This window comes from Phaenicophaeus curvirostris, chromosome 1 (genome assembly GCF_032191515.1).
Source record: "Phaenicophaeus curvirostris isolate KB17595 chromosome 1, BPBGC_Pcur_1.0, whole genome shotgun sequence".
Lineage (NCBI taxonomy): Eukaryota > Metazoa > Chordata > Aves > Cuculiformes > Cuculidae > Phaenicophaeus > Phaenicophaeus curvirostris.
This window is the reverse complement of record NC_091392.1, coordinates 45,433,136-45,455,658: the sequence shown is the minus strand read 5'-3', so window position 1 is coordinate 45,455,658 and position 22,523 is coordinate 45,433,136. Positions and strand designations below refer to the sequence as shown.

Here is a 22,523-nt window from a genome sequence, read left to right as displayed (position 1 = left end):
CGGCACTGGTGAGACCGCTCCTCGAATCCTGTGTTCAGTTCTGGGCCCCTCACCACAAGAAGGATGTTGAGGCTCTGGAGCGAGTCCAGAGAAGAGCAACAAAGCTGGTGAGGGGGCTGGAGAACAGGCCTTATGAGGAGCGGCTGAGAGAGCTGGGGTTGTTTAGCCTGGAGAAGAGGAGGCTGAGGGGAGACCTCATTGCTCTCTACAACTACCTGAAAGGACGTTGTAGAGAGGAGGGTGCTGGCCTCTTCTCCCAAGTGACAGGGGACAGGACAAGAGGGAATGGCCTCAAGCTCCACCACGGGAGGTTTAGGCTGGACATTAGGAAAAACTTTTTCACAGAAAGGGTCATTGGGCACTGGAACAGGCTGCCCAGGGAGGTGGTTGATTCACCTTCCCTGGAGGTGTTTAAGGCACAGGTGGACGAGGCACTGAGGGACATGGTTTAGTGACTGATAGGAATGGTTGGACTCGATGATCCGGTGGGTCTCTTCCAACCTGGTTATTCTATGATTCTATGATTCTATGATTCATTGAAAGGACAGTCCCTCAGCAGGAACAAAGGACAGACCTGAGCTCACGGAGAGGACACAATGAGGAAGGAGATTAAGACTAAAGAGGGTTCTGAAGACACAGAGAAACTCTGATGTGGAGTAGGTGATAAATTATGACAGTAAGTTCCTGGGAAAACAATGGACATGTAACACATTTATGGGAATCTACATGAACATACAGATTTCAAGGCCAGGTTGGATGGGGCCTTGGGCAGCCTGAGCTAGTGGGATGAATTGCTGCTCATCACAGGGGGGTTGGAACTAGATCATCTTTAAGGTCCCTTCGAACCCAATTTATTCTATGATTCTATGTATGTTTAACGAGTATAAAAGTCACATAACCAATCTCAATACTTGGACGCATTGGGTGGATTACCCCATGCACACTCCAGCACCGTTTATTAAAGGAATACCTGTTTAATAATCAAACTGGCATTGATGATTGAGTTTGGCTTTTCACAGCATCACTCCTCAACCACAGCGTGCTCCAGCAGGGGAGAACCGAGCACGTCTCAACCCGTTCAGGTAGAATCACAGAATCCCCAGGTTGGAGAAGATCATCGAGTCCAACCATTCCCACCTGCCACTAGACCATGCTCCTGAGCACCTCGTCTACCCGTCTTTTAAACACCTGCGGGGATGGCGACTCAGCCACCTCCCCGGGCAGGCTCTGCGGTGCCCGTCGGCCCGTCCTGCGGGCGCTGCTCCCCGCTCTCCATCGCGCTCCCCCTCGCCGGGCCGGGGTGGCGGCCGCCGCGTCACCGCGGGGCCCGGGCGGGGCGCGGGTCACGTGGGCGGCGGCGGCGTCAGCTGATCGCGGCGCGGCGGCGATGGACTTTCTGCTGGGGAACCCCTTCAGCTCCCCGGTGGGGCAGCGCATCGGTGAGACCCGCGGCTTCCCCCCCCTCATCTACCCCGCCGCTCGCCCTCCCCCGCGGCGCGCTCGCCCGCCGGACCCCCTTTCCCCCCGCGGCGTTCACCGGCGGCGTCACCCGCGGCCGCGCCGGCCAATGAGGGGAGAGCCCGGCGCCCGGCGGGCCAATCGCGAGCGCGCGGCGCGGCCCCGCCGGCCAATGCGGGCGCGAGGGGGGCGCGCGGCCGAGTCCCCCCGGCTCGAGGGTCTGCGGGGCGGGTCACGTGACGGGCTCCGGGGTTGAGGGGCTGAACGAGGGGCCGGGGGTGGGTGTCGCTGAGCTGGAGGCGGCCGGGGGCTGGGGCTTCGGGCTGTGCCGGCCCCGGGGGCATCGCGGCTCTTCGGCACAGGATCACAGAAGCGTAGGATGGTCTGGGTTGGAAGGGACCTTAAACATCACCCAGGTCCGACACCTCTGCCGCGCGCAGGGACATCCCACCAGACCAGGCTGCTCAAAGCCCCGTCCAACCTGCCTTTGAACACCTCCAGAGATGGGGCAGCCACAGCTTCCCTGTGCCGCTGCCTCAACACGAAGAATTTCTTCCTAATGTCTAATCTAAATCTTCCCCTTTCCAATTAGAAGTTATTCCCCCACATCCTGTTCCTCCATGCCCTTGTAAAATGTTCCCTCCCCCCCAGCTTTCGTGTAGCCCCGTTCAGTTACTGGGAGGCAGCCATAAGGTCTCCTCGGAGCCTTCTCTTCTCCAGGCTGATGTTCACCCCAACTCTTCCAGCCTGTTTTCATAGCAGAGGTGCTCCAGCCCTCTGGTCATCTTTCTAGCCCTCCTCTGGACCCGTTCCAACAGTTCGATGTCCTTATGTTGGGGATCCCAGAACTTGACACAGTACTCCTTGTTGGGTCAGAGCTCCCCACCTGAAAAATGAACATCCCAGGCACCCCAGGGGTTGCTGCCTGCCCTGAACTTTACAGCACTGAGGTCTGGGACAAGCAGAGCTGTGCCCTGGCTCTGTGGAGAGCACCACAGGCCTTCTTACAGGGCTCAGCCTTCTTACAGGGCTCACCACCAGCTCCATCAGTGAAATCAATGGCAGGAGCATAGCATCCGCTCTGTGACCTTGCAAGCCTATGGACATGCAGTCTCTCTTAGTCCCTGTGTTCAGGTCAGCTTGATGAATGCAGAAGGGCGTAGTCTGAGGAAGTGGAGCAAAGAGGTGCTGCAGTTAGGAAGAACAAGACCATCAACAGCTACACTGGCCTCAAAACAGAAATGCAGTTCTTAAAATACTTAGAATAAACATTATTTTCACCCTGAGTTGTACTGTCTGTGTGCCTTCAGGTTATGCTTGGTGATTGATGTTGCCTGTTTAAGCTCTCCAGCTTGTGCAATGGCCATTTCGCTGTGAACATCTGGTCCCTGATTCATTAGTTTATGGTGTGCTTGCATGGGTGAATAAGCTGCTGTGGTTGGGGTAGGAAGGGAGCAAACAGCTGCTTTAGGTCATGCCTTTTTAAGTGCTACTTGTTTTAGAGGCTGCTGAAAGCAGTGTCTGAATGATGTGGGCAGGGGGCACTGCGATGTGCTCCTCACTGATGTTGGGTGAGACAGGTGAGATGTAGGGAAAGAATCACCAGGGAAGGTTTTATATAAAAAAAACTTACAGATGATCCTTGATGTCTCCCTAGATAAATGTCACGTGTTTCATCACATTTTCCAGGAGAAGCCGTCTCTTGCCCTTTCCAGTTGAATGGTCTTTGAGTGCATCAGACAGGTTTTTCTGTTTAGATAGAGGCAATCTGAAGTTATCTTTAGATGTCACAGATCGCTTCTTGTCCTCCAGATCTTCTGACCAGTATAATAGTGAGATTGTAAGTGGGTTCCCTCTGGGCTTTGCTTACATCAAAGAAGAGATTTTCAAACAACAAGCCAACAGCAAAGAACAGGGAAAAAAGTATTTTAAAAGTGTTGTCAAACAGGAGTTTAGAATCTTTAGTGCCAGAGGTGTGACAGGAGACAGATCTTAATGACTGGGGTTGGTTGAGGTTATGGGAGTCCAGTGGGGTGGAGGAATTGCAGCATATGAGAGAGGAACTCAGTGTGGAGGACTTGAAAGGGCTGATGGCTGAAAATGTGAATGTTTTCTCCTTTTGATCATTGCCTGTCAACATCCTGGGGACATGGGTAAATGCTATCTTCCCTGTTTAATTTGAGACGCGACCATGATTTACCCAAACTTGTTTGGTAGGTCTGTGGCAGCTGCGTGTTGAACTCAAGAGCCTGATCACCAAACCTGCATAGTGCTGCTGCTTTGGGTTGTCTGAAGAAAGTGTACACTGCGTCCTTGTAAATTACTTGGTCAAAGTCATGTATGCCTGATACAGCTTATAAAGACTAAAATAGTTTTAGACGAAGGCTATGGAATAAAAAAAAATCCTTTGTGGCACACTGCAGTGACGTTCGCAAATTCCTTCATTAAAGTTAATCTAGTAAGTTCCATTTATTTTGCTGACAAGGAACCTGATGCTCAGATAATCTCAATGATCTGTCATAGAATGAGTCAGTTGCAGAGGAGCAGGTTTTCTGATTTTTTACTCCCAGTCCTGAGATTTAGTCACAAAAGTTGCCACTGTCCTGGTTTTGGACCGCAGTGTCTCTTCCCAGATAAAATGAATACAGACTTGTTTGTTGGCGTTTTTAAGATTTGTTTTTATTTTGTGGTGGTTTGTCTTTTTTTAAACAGAGTGCTTCTAATCAGTGGGGAAATTTCCAAAGAGTGCCTAGCATCGTAGTTTGGATTCCCCACCCTCAAAAGTGAAATCCACTGTGCCTCTATCTATGACTTAAGAGAAACTTCAAAATGGAAAATATAATTTCAGGGAGGTGCAGTGAGTGAGAGAATGGAGAGGAAACCACCAATGCTTTCTCCTGACTCTGGAAGTTTGGAATAACTAGTAATTATAGCAATACTGAAATGGAGAGAGACGGGTTATTTCAGTGAATGAGGGCAGGCAAAGGAGAGATGTAACGGTCTAGCACAGAGGTGAAGAGGAATTTTTTATAGTTGGGGGTTGGAAACCAAGAAAAGTTGAGACTGTAAAGAGGAAGCAGATAAGAGAAGGAAGATTGCCTTGGCTCATGGGTGTACAATACACTATGCTAGAAAAATCCCCACAGCATTTGGATCCCACCTTGCAAGTGTCCCTGCACACCTCTGAGCTGGGACCTTGGAAGCTGGTGGGAAGCAGGTATCAGCTATTGTCAATAACACTCTCCTCTTAGAGGCAGATGGTTTTGTGCAAGGTAGTGCTTCTGAAAAAGGCATTACCTTGTCTGCTGTGCCCACTCTGGAGGGGAAGGGGCAAAGACAGTAGCTGAAGAGTTCTTTGATCCCTGAGAGTTTGAGCTGATTCACAGGAAAGGAGCAAGAGGAGGAGTTCAGAGACCCAAATACCCACAGCACTATGTCAGCACAAGCCTGTGTCCATCACCATCCTTGGATTGGATTTGGAGCCATATATCTGTTCTGTCTAGAAAGGTAGTTGTCCCCTCCATCTGTACAGTGATGTACAGCGGTACAGTGATGTACAGCTCTGTTGTGTCAGTTATTCTGAGCTCTGAGTTGTTTCTTATCTAATGACTCCAGATAATTTTTATAACCTAGTTGCTGTCAGCGGGAGTATATCAAATGCCAGGCAGGAAAAGAGTCAATGCTCTGGTTCAACCCATACCACAGTCCTCGGTGGTTCTGAGTTGATCCAAGCAATTTGTGAGGCAGCAGATTGGAATCAGACAAACCCCAATGCTGTCACACCCGGGAAACCAGGCTGGCTGCCAAAGCAGTGTGGCTTTAAGTGGCCCTGTGAAGGGCCTCCTGGACAGTCAACCAGCTAGCTGGTGTCAGGCTTGGAGGGAGATGGCATTCATATGCTCACTGATAACCTCCACTCAGGGGAATTGTCCATGGCAGGTCAGGCTCAGCTCATTAGCAGGCAGAAGTAGGCAGTGTCTCCTGTGTTCGCTGTTTTTAGGGACTTGTCACTGTCCCCAGCCATGCTGGGCTCAGATTTCATGAGGCACAGACAGCTCATGTGCTAATTACGGCTCTAGAAATGGGGCCAGCCACCCTGATCTTTCATGTGACCAATGAATAGACTTTGTTTTTTCCCCTTCTGTAGGCTTTAGTAAAAGGGTAAAGTTCAGGATTTCAGAGAAAACACCAACATATTTTACTAGCCTGGGACAGTCCCTTAGTGCTTGCAAGCAAGCAAGGAGGATTAAAAGGGCATTAGCTGCATTTCTTACCAGGCCAGCTAGGCCAGGCCTTAATCTATACTGGCTGAATTCAAGCGCATTGTCCTTGGAAATGCCTCATGGTCACGTTCCTGTTTTCCATATGCCCTAATACTGCTCTTCCAGCTTTGTATTTTTTGAGCCTATGTTGCGTTTATGGCAGGTTTGTTGCTTTCCTGCAGCTTTTCATTGACCAGCACGTGAACAGGGGTGACCATAGCAGGGTGACCATAGCAGGGTGACCACAGTGTTGTGGGCTAACAGCAGAGTGGTGTGTATCAATTCTGAGGAAGCCCCATTTTCCCTTTAGTGGCCAGCCAGGTGAAGGAGCGCGCACTGTTTGTTTGCATTCCTGTCTGAAAAGCAAACCTGCTGCCTGACTTTGGCAGGATTGGTGTGTTCAGAGGAAAAGGGGAGGTGGTGGGGAGCAGATTACAGAGTACCGCCAAACATAAGGGAGCAAGGGAAGGGTGTTTGCAGACTCTGTTCATGTTTGCGTACAGGGAAAATGAGGATGAGGAGGGTTGGGAAGACTTGAACAGCAGGGACTTGATGGTTAAAAACACTTTTTGTTCCATCCTTGGTTTCTTCTGTAGCTCAGAGCTTCCCAGGAGGCTCATCCCTGTTCTTGACTTGAGTTGTGGGTTCTTTCCTTCCATGTGCAGTGTTTTTCTTCAGGGTTGAGAAGAGTGGATGTGGACTTCCTTTCAGTAGAGCAACTCCTGTAAGACTGATTGATCTGTGTGCTTCATTGCCAGAGGCAGCAAACAGTAGGGAGAAATTTCTGGCTAGGCTGGGGTTCAAACCAATTTGTGTCATGGGCAGGGGATGCTGGAGGAGAGCACAAGTGAAGGGTGGCTTTGTGACCTTATGTGCCAAATCAGATCGACTTGAGCTGCAATCTGTCTGCCAGCAAGGCTGGCCGTGTGGTGTCCCAGAGCAGGAGGGAACCTGGAGTTCTGTAACTATACCAAGTCCTGACTCCAAAAAAGCCCTGATGGAAAATATTTTCCCCCATGCATTACTAGAGCTCCACCTATTAATTGGTATATGCCCTGGTGCACCAGACATGCTCCCTATAGCCCACTGCACTGGATATATTGCCTACCACATCACCCAGTGCGATGCTGCCTCCTGTGCCTTAGAACTGCAAGAGACAAGGATTCCTATATGAAATTAATACTCGAAGTAAAAAAATTCCACCAGAGTCACGGGGTCATCAGGACATCACAGTAGTAGCCAGACCTTCAGAAAGCTGGAATAGCAGTAAGAACATTCTGCCACTCTCCTTCCCTTGTTTGTCCTCTTCCATCTGGCTGTGGCCACAATGTAATCAGCATAATCACAGTGTAATCAATACATTCTGCAGTCAACAGAAGAGGTGGTGGCTGGATTGCGATAAGATGTGGATAGGTAGCCTCACACTGTGGTGTGTAATCTATGGGAGGGACACGTGTGTAAGAGGCTGCATACCACAATGCTGTGGATAGCTCTCCACCTGACCCTTAAAAATCTTCTTTTTCTTGTGTTATGGCCCTATTCCATTACTGCGTGAACTGGCATTTTATTTCATATACACAGAAGGATCTCTAGCTGCTGCATGAAAAGCAGAAAAAGGCAGCCCTGCAGAGAAAGGTCACTCCAAAGGGGTAGAGGATCCACAGCTCCAGATTTTGTAGGGGCAGCAGTTTTTAAAATGCAGGTACTTCTGTAAGTACCTTGTTGAGTCTAAGCTCTCCTGAAGAGTACCTGGCAGGTGCTAAACCGGTTCGGCTAGTTTTACTTCTCTTGCCCCAGTGCTAAGTCAGGCATTTCATAGGATGGGAGAGCTAGGAAAGATGGTTCTTTCCCTCTGCTTGCAATCTGCTGCATCTCTGTGTTTCCCATGGTCTGGGTCCTTTCTGCCCCCCTGGCGGTTCTCTTTCTCCCAGCTGCTCTCTGGTGGTGACCCTGAAGGCATCAGTCAGCCAGCCCGGGTAGGACGGAGACATGGCTGATTATAGGGTGGAGACACTGGTGCTCTCAGTAATAGCTGCTCATTACCCAAATCTCTGCCTTGAATAACATCAAGGCTGAATGAGGAATTCCTGATTAAAGGGGACATAATCAAAGCGGAAACAACATTGCTTTGGCTTCAGCCCGCAGTCCACTTCTGTCCATACTGCCCAGAGGCCAGAAGTTCAGGGGAGAAATAGAAGCATTAAACAAGAGAGAGCCCTGCTTGGCTTTTTATGTTTATTGTTTGGTTTTGTAGGGCCCATATAAAAAGAAAAGTATTGATTCGTCTCCTTAATTTGATGCAAATCAAGTGGTGCCATTGACATTAGATCTGTGCCAGTGGGAGCACACCAAACTCACAGTTTCTGGCCCTGCATTGTCAAAGCAAATAAGCCCCCTTTTCTCCATCTGTGGAGCTGAAGTCATGCTGAGCCCTCTCCCTTCATGTGCAGGACACCAGAAACCACGCAGTGTGTATTTATGTATTGGTAGTGTGGGTGGAGTAGGCAAAGTTGTGCAACCACTCTGACATCCATGCGATTTGCGATGGGGACACCTAGCGGGGAGCACTTGGTGGCCTGGACTTTGCAGCCGGATTCACCTCCTTGTGTATTGTGGTGGAAGCCAGGAATATGATGACTGGGCTCTGGGATGTCCTGACAGCTAGACAGCAACGCATGAGAGTGCCAGGGCTGTCCTTAGCCTTGTCTTGCCTTGGTTTCTGTTTTCCAGAGAGAGCTACCGATGGGTCGCTGCGGAGTGAGAACTGGGCTCTCAACATGGAGATCTGCGACATCATTAACGAGACTGAAGAAGGGTAAGGGAGCTGCCAAGGGTACACATCCAGCGGCAGGACTCAGCACACCCTGTAGCACTACATCTGTAGACTGCAGTGGTAGCATGCACGGGTTGAGTTCATAAGCTAGGGTTCCCAACAGTCCTTTAGATGAGACTCTCCTAGGAGACTTAGAGACACAGCAAAGCTGTCAGATCATCTGTTAGATGCTTCCCAGTAATCTTCATGAGTGCTGAGAGCCATTCAAACAGTCCTTCAGGGTCCCCAGAGAAACCTCGATCCAAGCCAGGCTGTGTCCCATCTCCCAAAGGCTTATTTGCAATTCACACACTTCAGTTTATTCATCCTTCCTCTTTCTCTCCTCGGGGAATGTAAAAACCTGCAGGTAGTGACTGAGGAGAGAGGAAAATCTCAGGCTGCTATTCAGTCCTCTGACTGTGCGAGTCCTGCTGGGTTTCGTTTCTCAGGTGTTTTCATGTACAGTCACTCAGACATGCAGAAAGTGAGTATGGGGAGTCAGTGTCTCCTTCTTCCTTCAGAGATGCTCAGAAATCTGCCAGACTTATTAACTCGGGACCTGGGGACTTACCAGTGAATTCAAGGGGAACTGCTCCTCCTCACAATGGAGATGTGAAGAGCAGCATGTAAAAAAGAAGGTGCTACATGGAGTAAAATATGTAGGTTTCACTCCTGCTGTCCTACCACACAGTAATGCTGACAGAGGATTAGCAAGACCAGTCTTCAGCTTCACAGTTTTGTGAAAACACAGTCAAACATCTCCACTCACAGATCTGTCACCCCCTTTTTTTTCATGCTATCCCCACAGTTCAAATACACCTGTCACCGCCCACAGTTCTCAGTTCCAAGCTGTGGCCTCTTGGTGTTTCAGTTCTGGGCAACTGTTCATACAGCTGTACCCTCCTGGCACGGCCGGCTCTCCCATTGCCCTGCCCATCCCTCACAACCGTGCTGCTCCACAGACCAATACACTCCTGCCCTTCTCATTGTCTCTTTTTCTCCACCCTACTCTTCTCCTCCAGCACTGCTGCTCTTGCTGCCCAGCCTCTCTTCCTGTGCTCTGCCAGAGCATGTTGGTTCATTTGTGCCCTCTCACAAGACAGCAGTGGGCTGAGACCACAGTGCTTCTCTCCTCTGAGAATGCTTAAGGAGACCGTGCTATGCTCCCACCCTCTCGCCCACCTGTGATACAGGCAAGATTTTGCCACTGAATCTCCCCTACTGCTTTTTAGTCTCCTTTCCTCCAGGGACATGCTGTTAAATGGCTTCTCTCTTAGGAACACAGGGATTGCTACAGCTTGCTCTCTGTTTCATGTTTCTGGCTCATGGGAGGCTTTTTTTGTGATCTCCTCCTCTCCAGTCTCTCTGCCATGGGATTTAGCTCTACCCCAAACGAGTGCATTTCTTGCATTGCTTTTACTCTGCTCTCTGTTGTGTTCACTCACCTGGAGTTGTTTCAGACATCAGCACAAAAGGCCTCAAATTTCAGTAACGGCTCTCATTAGCAGGACTCCACTGCTCCTGCAGAACCATGGGCAGAAGCTGCTTTACCAGTCATTGTTTCAAGTTGCCCTGAAAACATGATGGGAAAGTCACCCGCTGAGTAGGAGGCATCCAGAGCCAGTGGCTGTTTTGCTTTGCCTCTTTGTAGGTGGGTCTCAGCCTTCTGATGGTCTTTCTTTATCTATTTTGTCCTGCAGACCCAAAGATGCTTTCCGAGCCATTAAGAAAAGAATTGTGGGGAATAAGAACTTCCATGAAGTTATGTTGGCTTTGACGGTGAGTCAAAGGGCCAGGGCTCTTTCTCAGCTCTGTGATGCCCTGCTGTAAAGCTGGGTCCCTGGCTGAAAAGACACAGGTACCTAAAGCCAACAAGGTGAACACATATAGGCAGAGAAGGCTATAGCTAATGATTCATTGCCTTTGAAGGTCCTGGAGACATGCGTCAAAAACTGTGGCCACCGCTTCCATGTCCTTGTGTCCAGCCAGGACTTTGTAGAAGGTGTCCTGGTGAGAACAATCCTGCCGAAGAACAATCCACCTGCCATAGTGCATGACAAGGTGCTGACCCTCATCCAGGTGAGCCAAGAAGCATAAGCATCTGCGCCAGTTTGGAGTGTTTGTCTTTAAGTGTTTGTACAGAAGACTACTGTAAATGGTGACTGGATGTACTGTGTCCTTCTTCCCAGTCCTGGGCGGATGCCTTCCGCAGCTCACCAGACTTGACTGGTGTCGTTGCTGTCTATGAAGACCTGAGACGAAAGGGCTTGGAGTTCCCCATGACTGATCTGGACATGCTGTCACCCATCCACACACCACAGAGGGTAGGGGAGCATTGTTGAGGAGGAAGGTGTTGAGCAGCTGCTGTTCTGGAGCTATGAGGGGACTTCAGGAAACCTAGCTTGCATTTAGAAAGCTGTTGTGGAGTCGGAAGGTCTGGGACAGCTTCTTTGCTGGAAGAGCTATTGAAAGCAGATGGGTAGTTGCCATCAACATTTCTCTCATAGTTGCACTGCCTTGTCTAACATCTTCTCTCTGTCACTTTTCCCACCTCTGCCTGTAGACTGTGTATAGCTCCAACTCCCAGTCTGGACAGAACTCACCTGCGGTGAGCTCCCCTCAGCAGATAGAGTCCATCCTCCACCCTGTCACCCTGCCCACCGGGAGAGGCACATCCAGCGATACGCCCATCACACCCACGCCAGAGCAGGTGAGTTGGACATGAGCCCTGCAGTGCTGCTGGATGTCCCTGCATTTGGGGGCTGTTTCACAAACACTGTTCTGCGACTGCTGTCCTGGTCTTTCCCCAGCCTCTGTCCTCAAGGAGCCATTCCAAGAGCTCCCCAGAGCTCCAGTATGGTAACGGTGATGAGCTGGGATCCCACAAATACAGAGTGGTTATGTTTTCCTAACACAGGGTTGCTTGCAGGTAGAGGGAAGATATCCTGGCTGTAGGGAAGTGGGGAACTGCAACACAGGTTTTGACCAAGGTCTTTGTAGTGCGGTACAGCAAAAACTTGCTCTGCAGATGCCTCCTTATCATCTTTGATTATCTTGCCTCACTGCTGACTTAATATGACTCAACTGTGTCTGGCTATGTGGTTTCCAAAGGACAGTGCTTTCTCGCTTGTTTCTCTGTGCTCTTTTCTCCTGCCTCACTTTGACTTCATACAATGCTACAAGCAGCACAGCTGTCAGTAGCTTGCATCCTCTTGCAAAACAGAGGCTAGAAACTGTTCTCGAGAGACTCACTCATTAGCAGCTTGTGAAACCTGAGGTAAAAAGCTTCAACTGCACACTTAGCCGAGGCTTGCCTTTTGAATGGGAATTCATTTCCCCACCCCACCCCTCTTATACTGCTTTGGAAAGGAAATAATTTGAATGGCTGCCATGCAGGAGCTGCTAGCTGGGGAGAGATTTGAATCATAACAGCAGCCTGTGCTAGTATTTAAAAATAGAGGCTAGGCTAGTGGCTAAGGATCCCAGGTGAGGGCCTGGCATCTGTAACCAGCAAATGAACTTGATGGCAGGTAATGGAGCTTCTGCGGGGATGTCCTGAACACTGAACCGAGTGGTGACAAATGAGCGTCCCAGTGGCCGTTCACTTTGGCTCTGTGAACACGCAGACATGTGCAGTGCACTGCTGTTCAGAGCTACCTCATCTATCTCCTCAGTCTTCCCAGACAGAGCTGTAACTTCCTCTCCTTTTGCAGATTGGGAAGCTGCGCAGTGAGCTGGAAGTCGTGAATGGGAACATGAAGGTGATGTCAGAGATGTTGACAGAACTAGTGCCATCCCAGGCTGAGCCTTCAGACCTGGAGCTGCTGCAAGTAAGGAACTCTGGCAGGGTAGAGGGCTAGAACACACAGCTTGATTTACCAATGACTTGATGGACCGAGGCGTGATGCATGCCAGGCGTGGGGAACAATTGGACAGATTAGTGTGGGGCTTATCAGGGAGTGATGGGATAAGGGAGACACAGGGAAGGCGAAGTTTCAACAGCCAAAGGAAGTTGCACACTGAGGCTGGAATCATCTCACATGGGGACTTTTAGTCCCCGAGGACCGTTGTTTCTGGGTGATGTGTTGCACAAGAGGCTTACACTTATTGTCTGCAAAGCTTAGATTCAGTTTACCTCTCATACCAATAACTGTTGCCCATCAACCCTGGCTGACAGACCCCAGTAGACTCAGCCTTACCTTTGCAGTAACTTTCCCTTGTTGTGAGCAGGAGCTGAATCGGACGTGCAGAGCCATGCAGCAGCGTGTGCTGGAGCTGATTCCCCGTATCCTCCATGAGCAACTCACCGAGGAGCTGCTTCTCATCAATGACAACCTCAACAATGTCTTCCTGCGCTATGAAAGGTACCTCTCTCCTCCCTTCTCTGCCCTGCTCTTCCACAAGAGTTTACTGCCCCCTGAAGGCCTTCTATCCCACCTTTTTGACGTTCCTGTGAGTATAATGTTCAAGATGTGTCAGCATGCATCATACATCTTTGCAAACAAAGCCAGTTCTCAGGTTTTAGTGATTTATTTCTGTCCCTTCAAACCTGCTGTGTAAGTTACTGATGGAATATAAATATGGCCTTGTGATATAATCAAGAGGAAGAAAGAGGGAACCACGCTGAAAGAGCTGGTTTTCTAGTTCTGAGGCAGATGGCGACAGAAAGGACTTATCCAAGTGGAATCAGCACTCCTTTCTTTTTTCTTCCATTTCATCAAACCCATCTCTTAAGCTAGGATGAAGTCTGGAGAATTTAGTCCCTGTGTCTATATGAAAAGCTGGGTTTGAACCATTTTGATTAGAAGCAGATCTGGAGGATTGCAAGAAGATTCCTCATACCACCTCTCAGGAGCCATCAACTCTTTGGGCCTTGTTGTGGTATCTTGAAGGGCAATTGAGCCCTGAGCCATGGTCCCGCTTTCCTAGTACATAGGAAAGGACAGACGGTGCCAAGCCTAATAATAATTTTCTTGGGTGGTGGTTGAATAAGTATGCACTACTGAAATGCATGTTGTCGTCTTGCTTGCAGGTTTGAACGTCTTCGGACAGGACAGCCTGTTAAGGTAACTCGGAGTAACAGCCCCTCTGTGCAGCTTGCTCTGCATCCTGCAGGTGCAGCAATGTCCTGCTGAACTGGAGAGACGTTCAGTCTGCCCCACTTCCAAGCTGTAGGCTCTACTCTCCCAACCCAGCTGCACCAGGCCACACTAGTGTGCAGAACACTCCAATTCCCACTCCTAGCCTCTCCGTCCCTGCCACTGAAAACCTTCCTCTCACCCAAAGAGGAAAGGCAGACCAACAGCAGTATTCCAGTATTGAACATTGAGAGAAAAAATTCCCATATGAGTCTCCCTTTGTCCTCTGAGCACTGCCCTGTCCTCTGAATCAACACCTACCCTACTTATCAACATCCAGCAGAGCAGGGAGGCTGGCTACCAAGCTGTATTCTGTCCTGGGACAATTATTCCTAGCCAGTTCTCTGATCACTGTCCCCCTTCTCAAAGGAGAGGATTCACAGCTGGTGTCTTGGTACAGAAGGGCTTCCTTCTGCAGTATTAATGAGCTAGTATTGTGAGGTCAGGGTGCCTGAGCTTCAGAAAATCACCACCGTCTTCCTTTTTTTTTTCCTCCAAAGGCACCAAATGAGGCAGAGAACAGCTTGATTGACCTGGGACCCAGTACTGCTTCTGCAGTGAGACAGCCTGAAGTCACCAACAACCTCTCCTCTCAGCTGGCTGGAATGAGTATGTTGCCATGCAGTTTTCCCCTCAGTCCTTTCCCTGTCCTGCACTGGGAATCCTTTCATGTCCTTGAATCACCTCCAAAAATTACTTAGTCATGTTAGTAAAGTAACATAGACAAATAGCGTATATTGTCAACTAATAAACTCATGAAGAAACTTGTATATCCCCAAGGCACACAGCATATGTCTCAGCATCCACACTGTATGTGCGCGGGATGACTTAAGAACTTCAGCATTAGGCTATGGCTATGGCTAAGGACTGGGCCTTCCAGCAGGGGAAAGGATAAAGTTAATCCCTCTCCTAGCGGCAGTGCAGTTGTCTATTTTGCTCTGTGGTGTCAAGCTAACCACTGAGGCCTGGTGGAAGAAAAGCAGCTGAGCTGTGCTGCAAAGGCAGCCTTAAGCATCTTGGACTTAAGGCCCAGGATTTGACAGGTTATTTGCTCAAAAAGCCTGAGAGGTCCTGAGAGTTCTTCAAGACATGCCAACAGCCTGCATAGCACTGCCTGAAGCTCTCACTGGCTGTGAGCACATTCAGTACAGCTTGGATGCAGCTACAGAAAACTGGCAAGACTGTTTTTATAGACAAATCACTTGAAGTATTTTTCAAGTCAGGGTTTTTCAGATGATGCCTGAGTCATACAAATCCTCTCATCTGTCTCAGAGGTGCTTACCCAAAATCACAAGTTATCCTCTTCCACAAGTTATGGAGCAGCTCCCTCTGAGTTTTCTTAAGTGGTCAGGAATATCTAGCCTTCAGCATCAGTGCAGTGAATCGATGCTAATACTGCTGCCTGAGACTGAGCTTAAAATTACCTGCTGAGCAGGTGAAGAAATTGCTTCTGTTGTTTCACCCATGACACTATATACATGCGTAGACTTTGCTGCAGCTGAGGGTCAGTACAGAGGAGGGGACCTAGAACCTGTTCTGATGCTATCTTTCCACCTAGCACCCTCCAAGCCCACAGCCCTCAGTTTACTGCTCTGTGCTGCTTGCTCACCCTTCTCTCTCTCCCACAGACCTGGGCTCGAGCAGTGTAAGTGCAAGGCTGCACTCCCTTGACACCTCTGGCAAGCTGGAAGAAGAGTTTGACATGTTTGCTCTGACCCGCGGCAGCTCCCTGGCTGAGCAACGCAGAGAGTGAGTGTAGCAGCCTACTCTGTCTTGTCCTGCCTTCTTGCAAAGCGGGAGGGCTCAGGGCAGCTGGGGCTGTGACCCTAACTAGCAGCAGTTCTGGGAGACAGTAGGATGTGATAGAAATGCACTCTTCTGATGGACAGTGTTTGTAGGATGACCTCTGTGTTTCCAATCATTCTTCCTGCTGCTGCTGTCTCCTTTTTGCAGTGTCCTCCTGGGCATGGGAAGAAGGAAGTGGCCTCTATGTGTGCACATCTCTCACTGCTGTGTCAGTGGGCTGTGGTGCTAGGGAGGTTTAGCATCTGGAGATGAAGGTGTGGAGTGAGACTGGCTGAGTTTTTTTGTCTGTCTCTAAACTCATGTGCCCTGACTGGGATGAAGTTGAATTTGGGAATTGCTGAATATCAATGTGGTCTAATGGTAGAGCATTGAATTGGCGTGCAGGAAGTATGCAGTCAGTTGTGGTTTGCGAGGCAGGGCACTGCTGTGTGCCTCAGCTTCCTTGTTGAGAAGTGGAACTGATGTTTCTTCTTCCATAGTGCGTTTGAGACTTCCTGGCACTATGAGTTGGGTCTCCATAATGCTGTATGAACTGAAGAGGTGTCTCCTCTACTGCAAAGAGTGGATTCCTGAATCCTTGTTCTTGGAGTAGCTGACAAGAGCTGTGCTGGCTGGATCCCTTTGGCTTGAGAGACTGCGGCTGATCTCACTCTGTTTTGCCGATCAGAGTCATCCACCGCGCTCTGTTGCTTACCAAGCAGTAGGGCCCACAGGCACACAGCTGCCTCCTGCCCTCAAAGACCTGTGCTCCTTTTGTCCATTCACTGGTGTGCCTTATTCTGCAACTAAGCAGTAGAAATTTAAGATCTCTTAAGAATGTCTCCTTTCATTCCTCTGCCTCAGGTTACTTCTGGTAAAAGCAGTGGGGAAATCCATGGCCTACTTACAACTTCATGTGTTTTGCCCATGGGTTTCCCCATCGCTTCTGCTGTGGTGTGTGCTGCCTGAGATCAGAGGCAGTCCAGGACAAAAACAGTAGTGCCAACAGCACCCAGTCTGGGGCTGAAATCTGAGCCATTGCTATGTGCCCAGTGCTGGAGTGTGAGAGATGTGACAGGGGTGGAATCGTATCCTCTCTGCTGTGGCGTAATCTTTAACAGACTGAGGCTTGTGATCTCTGCATAAGTAACAAGACAGCTTCTATTTATTCCTCACTGCCCTTCATCTGCCTGCACTTGCACTCTTGCAAGGTAGCCTCTACTCTTGCTGGCTCAGGCTTCTCATTTCACTCACTAGCTTCTGCTCTTAGTGTCTCCCTCCATCTGAACAGACACGTTGTCCTGCTGCTCCTGGACGGGACCTGCTGGCAGGAGACACAGACAGGCCTGCTGGGATTTGTTCCTGACCCTCCAGGCTTCATGTGTGTCTCAGCAAAGCAGTGCTTGAAGCACCTCAAGCCTTTCCTGCCGTTCTTCCTCATCAGTGGCATGATAGCAGCGTTGTACTTCATCCTTGATGCCATTGTCCACAGCGGCCCCTTCACTGATGAGCACTTCTTCGAGAAGTTTGAGCGACGGTGGCCCAAGCCCCTGGCCCCCAACAAAACCAGCTCCACTTGATAGTCTGCTGAATCTGCAAAAAGGAGTCTGGAAGCAGCTGGAGAGGAGACTTACGGAGAGTTTCTGGGAGAGGTTTCATTCTCCTAGCATGGACAAACTGTTTTCCCCACTCTGCATGGATCAAATGGTGATGTGTGGCATTAGCATGTGTGGTAGCTGCCTAGAGGGGACACAGAAATGGGATGAGGGAGATTATGGGTGACACATGTCTGTGTGTGGAAAGAGGTTGTTGCTGTAATGATGCATTTGGAGTCCTTGAAGCAACACTAGGCTCTTCTGATCATCCGGTATCACCTCCTCTGTAGCACAGACCAGTGAGCCAGTGAGTCTCTGCCACCATCAGTTCTTGAGTGATACCAGTTAAAGAGATGTTTTTGAGCTGTATTTGTGTCTGTGAAGGTAGGTGAGCATGTAGGGGGTTGTTGCTTGAATTTGTTCTAAAGTGTCTGTAATCTTCTGGTCAGTCTGTGTTAGTTATCTCTCTTCTATAGACAACCCCAGAGCAGATGAGTGTTGTAGTTGATGCACCTGGCTCTGTAAGTCTATGTTTTAGTCTGTTGGATGGTTGTTTTCGTATAATGCCTTGTCATTCTCCTGTCATGTGCCAGGGCTGTCCTGTGGTATCACACAGTGATGTTCCAGTGAGTAGATTAGTCTGTTTTGTTTAGTCTGTGGGCTACACCTTTTAGTACAGGTTTTGCACGCCTTTCTAGAAGCTCTTGGGAGCAGAATTATGAGAGATGAAAGCTGTGCAGTCAGAAGCCCTGAATATATGTTCAGGAGTTCCTGCTTTTCAGTCTCAGCCATCTCATCAGCCTGTAAGTTATCTGTCTTCATGCTTTCAGGGTAAAGTACGAAGATCCCCAAGCCTCCAGAGGACTCGCTGGTGCCCTAGATGCCCGGCAGCAGAACACAGGAGCGGTAAGTGGCCACAAAGCTTTGGGTACATCACCAGGAATGAGAGTATCTTCCTTGCTCACCAACACAATAAATGTGCTGTCTGTTTGGAAAAAATCAAGAGTTTAACATGACTGATAACTCCTAATCTCCACTAACCTGCATTTCCTACCTGGGCTCTATACCTCATTCTCTAAACCCCAGAGATGGGGAACTATGGCAAGTCTGGGACTGACTCAGTAAGTAACAGGATGGCCTCCTTCTATCAGCAAGGAAACTTCTACCTGGAAGTGTATGTTTTATTCCTGTTTACCAGGTTTCCGAGTCCAGTTGCCTTCTCTCTGCAATCAAAGAAGTAGCCACCAGTACTAGTGTGTTCTTTCCCCGACCCTAAACCCACTGCTTCCCCTCTCCCTCACCCTCTACAATAACAGCTTTCAGTGCAGACTTTCTCTTGACCAGGGGGAGTCTGGTGCCTCTAGCGATGGAGCCCAGCTGACTAAGTGGATGATGCGTCAAGGAATGGTGAGACTGTGGAGCACTAGCAGGCAGGAAGGAGGCTGGGGCTGCTGAACTAGAAGTTGCACTGGCACAGCACATGAGGATGCACAGCAGACATCAGCAGAGACTGCAAACTGAAATGGAGCAACCCTGGTCAGGGCCAGTAGTGAAGACCAGGGTTGGGAAGGAAGCAGGCAGAGTGGTAATCCTTCCTCAAGTAAGCTTGTCTGTAGGAAAAAAATTGTAGGAGCTCTAAGGCTGAGACAGCATGTGCCACTCTTTGAGCTAGAGGATGGACTAGTTTGGAGTGAGTGTATGGGCCAGAGGCACTAGCTGGTGGCATCATGAGGATGGCTACTGCCATTCATCGCCCCTGCAGCCTCTCCTCAGCGTGAGCTTTCCTTTGGAGGAAAACACATTCTGGCTCTTACCTTGTTCAAGGCCTCCTCCTCTACCTCAAGTGTGTGAGCCTTCAGGCTGTTGAATTTGGTCTTTTGGCAGCAGGAATTCCTGCAATTACATCCCCACAGACACACTGAGTCTTTGACACGCTCCCAGGCCTGAAGCTTCTTAGCCTGTCTTCCTGAAACTGGCACTGCCCACGCTGATGTCTGCTCTAGGAAGTTTCCCCACATGCTGTCCAGTTGTCTTGAATGCACTTCTACCTAAAGAGTTCCTCTCTGGGTAGACAAAGCCAGTTTGCTTTGAAACTTCCCTCATCTCACACATCCTCTTCCATCCCTATTCATCCATCTGCCAGTTGTGGTAACTATCTGCACTTGCTCTGTGGTTTGGGGAAATCTACCTGTCCTTGGTAAAAAGACAGTGCTCTTTTTCTTGGTCTTGCTGTTTTCCTGAGAGCAAGGGAACGATACATATTAGGAGACTAATAACTAAGTTCCCACCAAATACTCTCTCACGCTTCTGCTTGCGGAGCCTCTAGCAAGGGCTTCTCCTTGCTCAGCTTTGTTCTTGCAACTGGAGAAAAGGATCTGGGATTTTGAATCAGACTTTGTTTCCTTCAAGGTAATCTCTGTCTAATAGGAAGGTGTGCCTGCTGCTTAAACTGGCCAGGGACATATAGTCGTTTGAACTAACCTCATCCCTACTGGAAGTAAAATTTAATTTAATTTAATTTAATTGTAGAGGACTTTCTATTTGATGGGTCTGTTTCTGCAGTTTTGTGTGTTGTCAGATCCTGCTGTGCTCTCTGATCCTATCAGGGAATCACTTCTTGGCAGGTGTCTTCCCCCATTAATGTGATGGCAAACCTGGCAGGTCTTATATCCACAGCATCACAGACTTTGACATCACACTGTCCCTGGTTTGTAGAAGGGAGGAGGTGGAGAAAAGCATCTCTTGTTCTCTGGCTGCCTCACACAAGCAGCCAGCTTCCACCTAGCGAATTGTCATCCAGATGGAAAGCCTGGTTCAATCCTAATATCCCAAAGCCAACCACCAAACCCCAGAAGATTTTAATGTCATGTATCCTGGAAACTGTGTGTATCTGGGTGTGGATGGGGCAGAGGAAGCAGGTAAGCAGCAGTATTGGTAGCTGGCAGAGCTTTGCAATGGCACTGGCTGGATTTGGAAGAAACTGACCTGGCTAAATGGTGGAGCAAGAGGCTTAGCTTTTGGTTTGGTCTTTTTGCAGAGTGGATTTTGTAGGTTTCCTAGAACATCTTCTCTTTTCTTGACCTCAACACTCTTTTTCCTTCTGTCCTAGGTGCCAGTTCCCCAAGCCAATTTCATGGAAGACATAGAAAAGTGGCTTTCCACTGATGTGGTAAGTTAGGGGCTGCTTTCCTCAAGCCAGCGTTCCTGCCAGAGTTGTCTGTGGGGCTGGATTTTAGGCAGTGTACAACAGTGCTGGCACTGCTGAATAGGTGGCACAGGCTACTTGGCAGGAGCTGGGCAGGAAAAGCCAAAGTCACAGGGTTTGGGATACCGCACCAGTGTAATTAGCCTTCTGGGAGTCATAGCTAATGAGCTGAGCCTCAGGGCCACTCTAATTTGTCTGTACTGCAGAACTGGCGGGAACACTATTGTGTCTCTCTCCATGCAGACGAAGAACCACATCTATGGAGATGCCTTTACCTTGCTTCTAACCATGCCCCTCTCCTTCTTCCCTAGGGAGAGTCAGAAGATGCAAAAGGTGTCACCAGCGAAGGTAAGATTTACAGCAGCCCCTTTCTCCAGCTGTTCCTGGCAGCACCTTGGCTCTTCCACAAACCATCCTCCTTGCTAATGCCCTGCTCTTCTCTTGCCCCAGAGTTTGATAAGTTTCTGGAAGAGCGAGCTAAAGTTGCAGACCGGCTACCCACTTTGTCCAGCTCGTCAGCAGGGACGTCCGTCTCCCCTCCTGCTGCCAGCCATCATCGGAAGCAAGCAAAGGAAGATGATGCTATGTTTGCCTTGTGATTGCTATGGACTGGTGTGCTGTGGAGCAAGAGGATGTGTGTGCCGTTTTGCTTGCCTCCATCCAGGGGCCAGCAGGGGAAGGACTCTGTCCCCTTCCTCCACTCTCTTCCTGTTTTCTCTTTGAGTTGTTTTTATTTTTAAGCTGCTTTCAGATAATCTTTGTTGTGTTTAGGGATGTCACACAATAGACTTGTGAAGGGGGGTTTCAAAGCTGCTAGAGAATGTAGGAGTTCAGTGAGCTTTTCTCTTTTTGGTACAGTGTGGGCAAAATGGAAGCAGCTCCCTGTCCTCCTCTCCAGTGAGGTAGTTAGAAATCTTGCCCAAGAAACAGGAGAGGCTGCAGTCCGCTGCTGAAATCATTCCTGCCTGCCTTTTTCCTTGCCCCATCCATAGAATGGGTCTCCAGCCTGCTGCCTGCCAGTGTTAATCTGGAAAGTGTCGGGGTGGGGGTGCGAAGCATTACAAGTGGCAGAGGAGAGACACTAATAGCAGAGGAACTCTGTTGCTCTAGTCACTCTTGCACAAGTGCTTGTGTTATGTAACACCTTCCCACTCACAGCCCTTGCTCTTCCTTTCCTCCCCTTCCCCTTCAATTTATCCAGAATGTTACCCCACAGCCTGAATGTTTCTCATGCATGACAGGCAGTTACCAAAGCTCTTGGCAGCACACAGGGCTTGAGCTGCAAGTAGTACCCCAGGCTGAAAGGGCTGTCTGCTGTGGGGTAGGATGTGCCTTCAGCAAATTTTGCAGTTAATTTAATTCTCCCATTATTATACTTTTCTCCCCTCTTTCCTTAGTGCAATCCCATCTCCTTCTCTCACTTCCTATGATGCCTTCTATCACATCATGCTATGGTGTGGGGAGTCCCTCTGAGCCTCTGGTCAGGCCAACACTATAGACTCCCTCAGAATAGTTGTGTGTGTTGGGGCTGCAGAGCTGTGTTCCCTAAAGCAGGAGGCTCTTACATTGACCCTGTTACACCAGTGAGGACAACTCGTGCCAGCAAAGCAGCCTTGCAGCAGCCAGGAGCTCCTTTGCACATGGGGAGAAAAGCCGTTCTGAGCAAACCACACATGTGGCCCAATTGTAAAAGGCAGCCAGGGAGGAGGGTGCCAAGCCCGGGGCTCCTGCTCGTGGGATTTCTTGTTGAGTGTGGGAGAGTTGCCTTTTTTTTATTGCACATTAAAGGAGCAGAGTCTTGAGCCTCCCTTGAAGATATGCAGTCAGTTCTGGTGTGGAGGGGGGAAAACCCTGTGGGGGAAAATGGCTGCAACGGTGCAGCTACGTTTTCTCTCCATGAAGGACAAGGGCACTGTGCTTCTGAGATAAAGCATGGTGTGCGGGCTGAGGGTGCTGCGAGCCAAGGCAAGCTCTCACTGGTTTTTAGTAGTCTCCTTGGTAAGTGACTGCAGCCTATCTCAAAATAGCAAGAGGGTGAGTTAACCTTCTCTCCTTTCGTCTCTGCCTTGTGACCAGATCCAAATACACACCTTGCAGCTCATAAATCACTTAAAAGACATGTACGAAATACAGTTGCTATGGAAGGGCTCCCTGGTATCCACAGGTTGTCCTCAGTTGTCCCCATGCCATCCCCTGGTGTCCAGCTGAGTGGGATCTGGGGCAAGGATTCGTAAAAGAAGGCAGAACAGATTCGAAGTGTCATCTGAG

General features: G+C 49.4%; 1 protein-coding gene across 2 annotated transcripts; it reads left to right on the top strand.

The window, feature by feature from the left end:
- The first annotated feature begins 1,331 nt into the window (after positions 1 to 1,331).
- On the top strand, positions 1,332 to 22,069 carry TOM1 (target of myb1 membrane trafficking protein). Of its 2 annotated transcripts, XM_069856933.1 has the most exons (16): positions 1,332 to 1,439; positions 8,451 to 8,535; positions 10,233 to 10,311; positions 10,462 to 10,611; positions 10,722 to 10,856; positions 11,096 to 11,242; positions 12,246 to 12,362; positions 12,763 to 12,896; positions 13,565 to 13,598; positions 14,171 to 14,279; positions 15,299 to 15,419; positions 17,881 to 17,956; positions 18,395 to 18,457; positions 20,160 to 20,219; positions 20,567 to 20,603; positions 20,706 to 22,069. In XM_069856933.1, exons 1-16 carry the CDS (start codon positions 1,388 to 1,390, stop codon positions 20,852 to 20,854), a joined length of 1,548 nt encoding a protein of 515 aa, XP_069713034.1. In that variant the 5' UTR covers positions 1,332 to 1,387; the 3' UTR covers positions 20,855 to 22,069. The 2 variants fall into 2 exon arrangements, with proteins under 2 accessions (XP_069713034.1, XP_069713041.1); XM_069856940.1 differs by lacking the exon at positions 18,395 to 18,457.
- Positions 22,070 to 22,523: the final 454 nt, after the last annotated feature.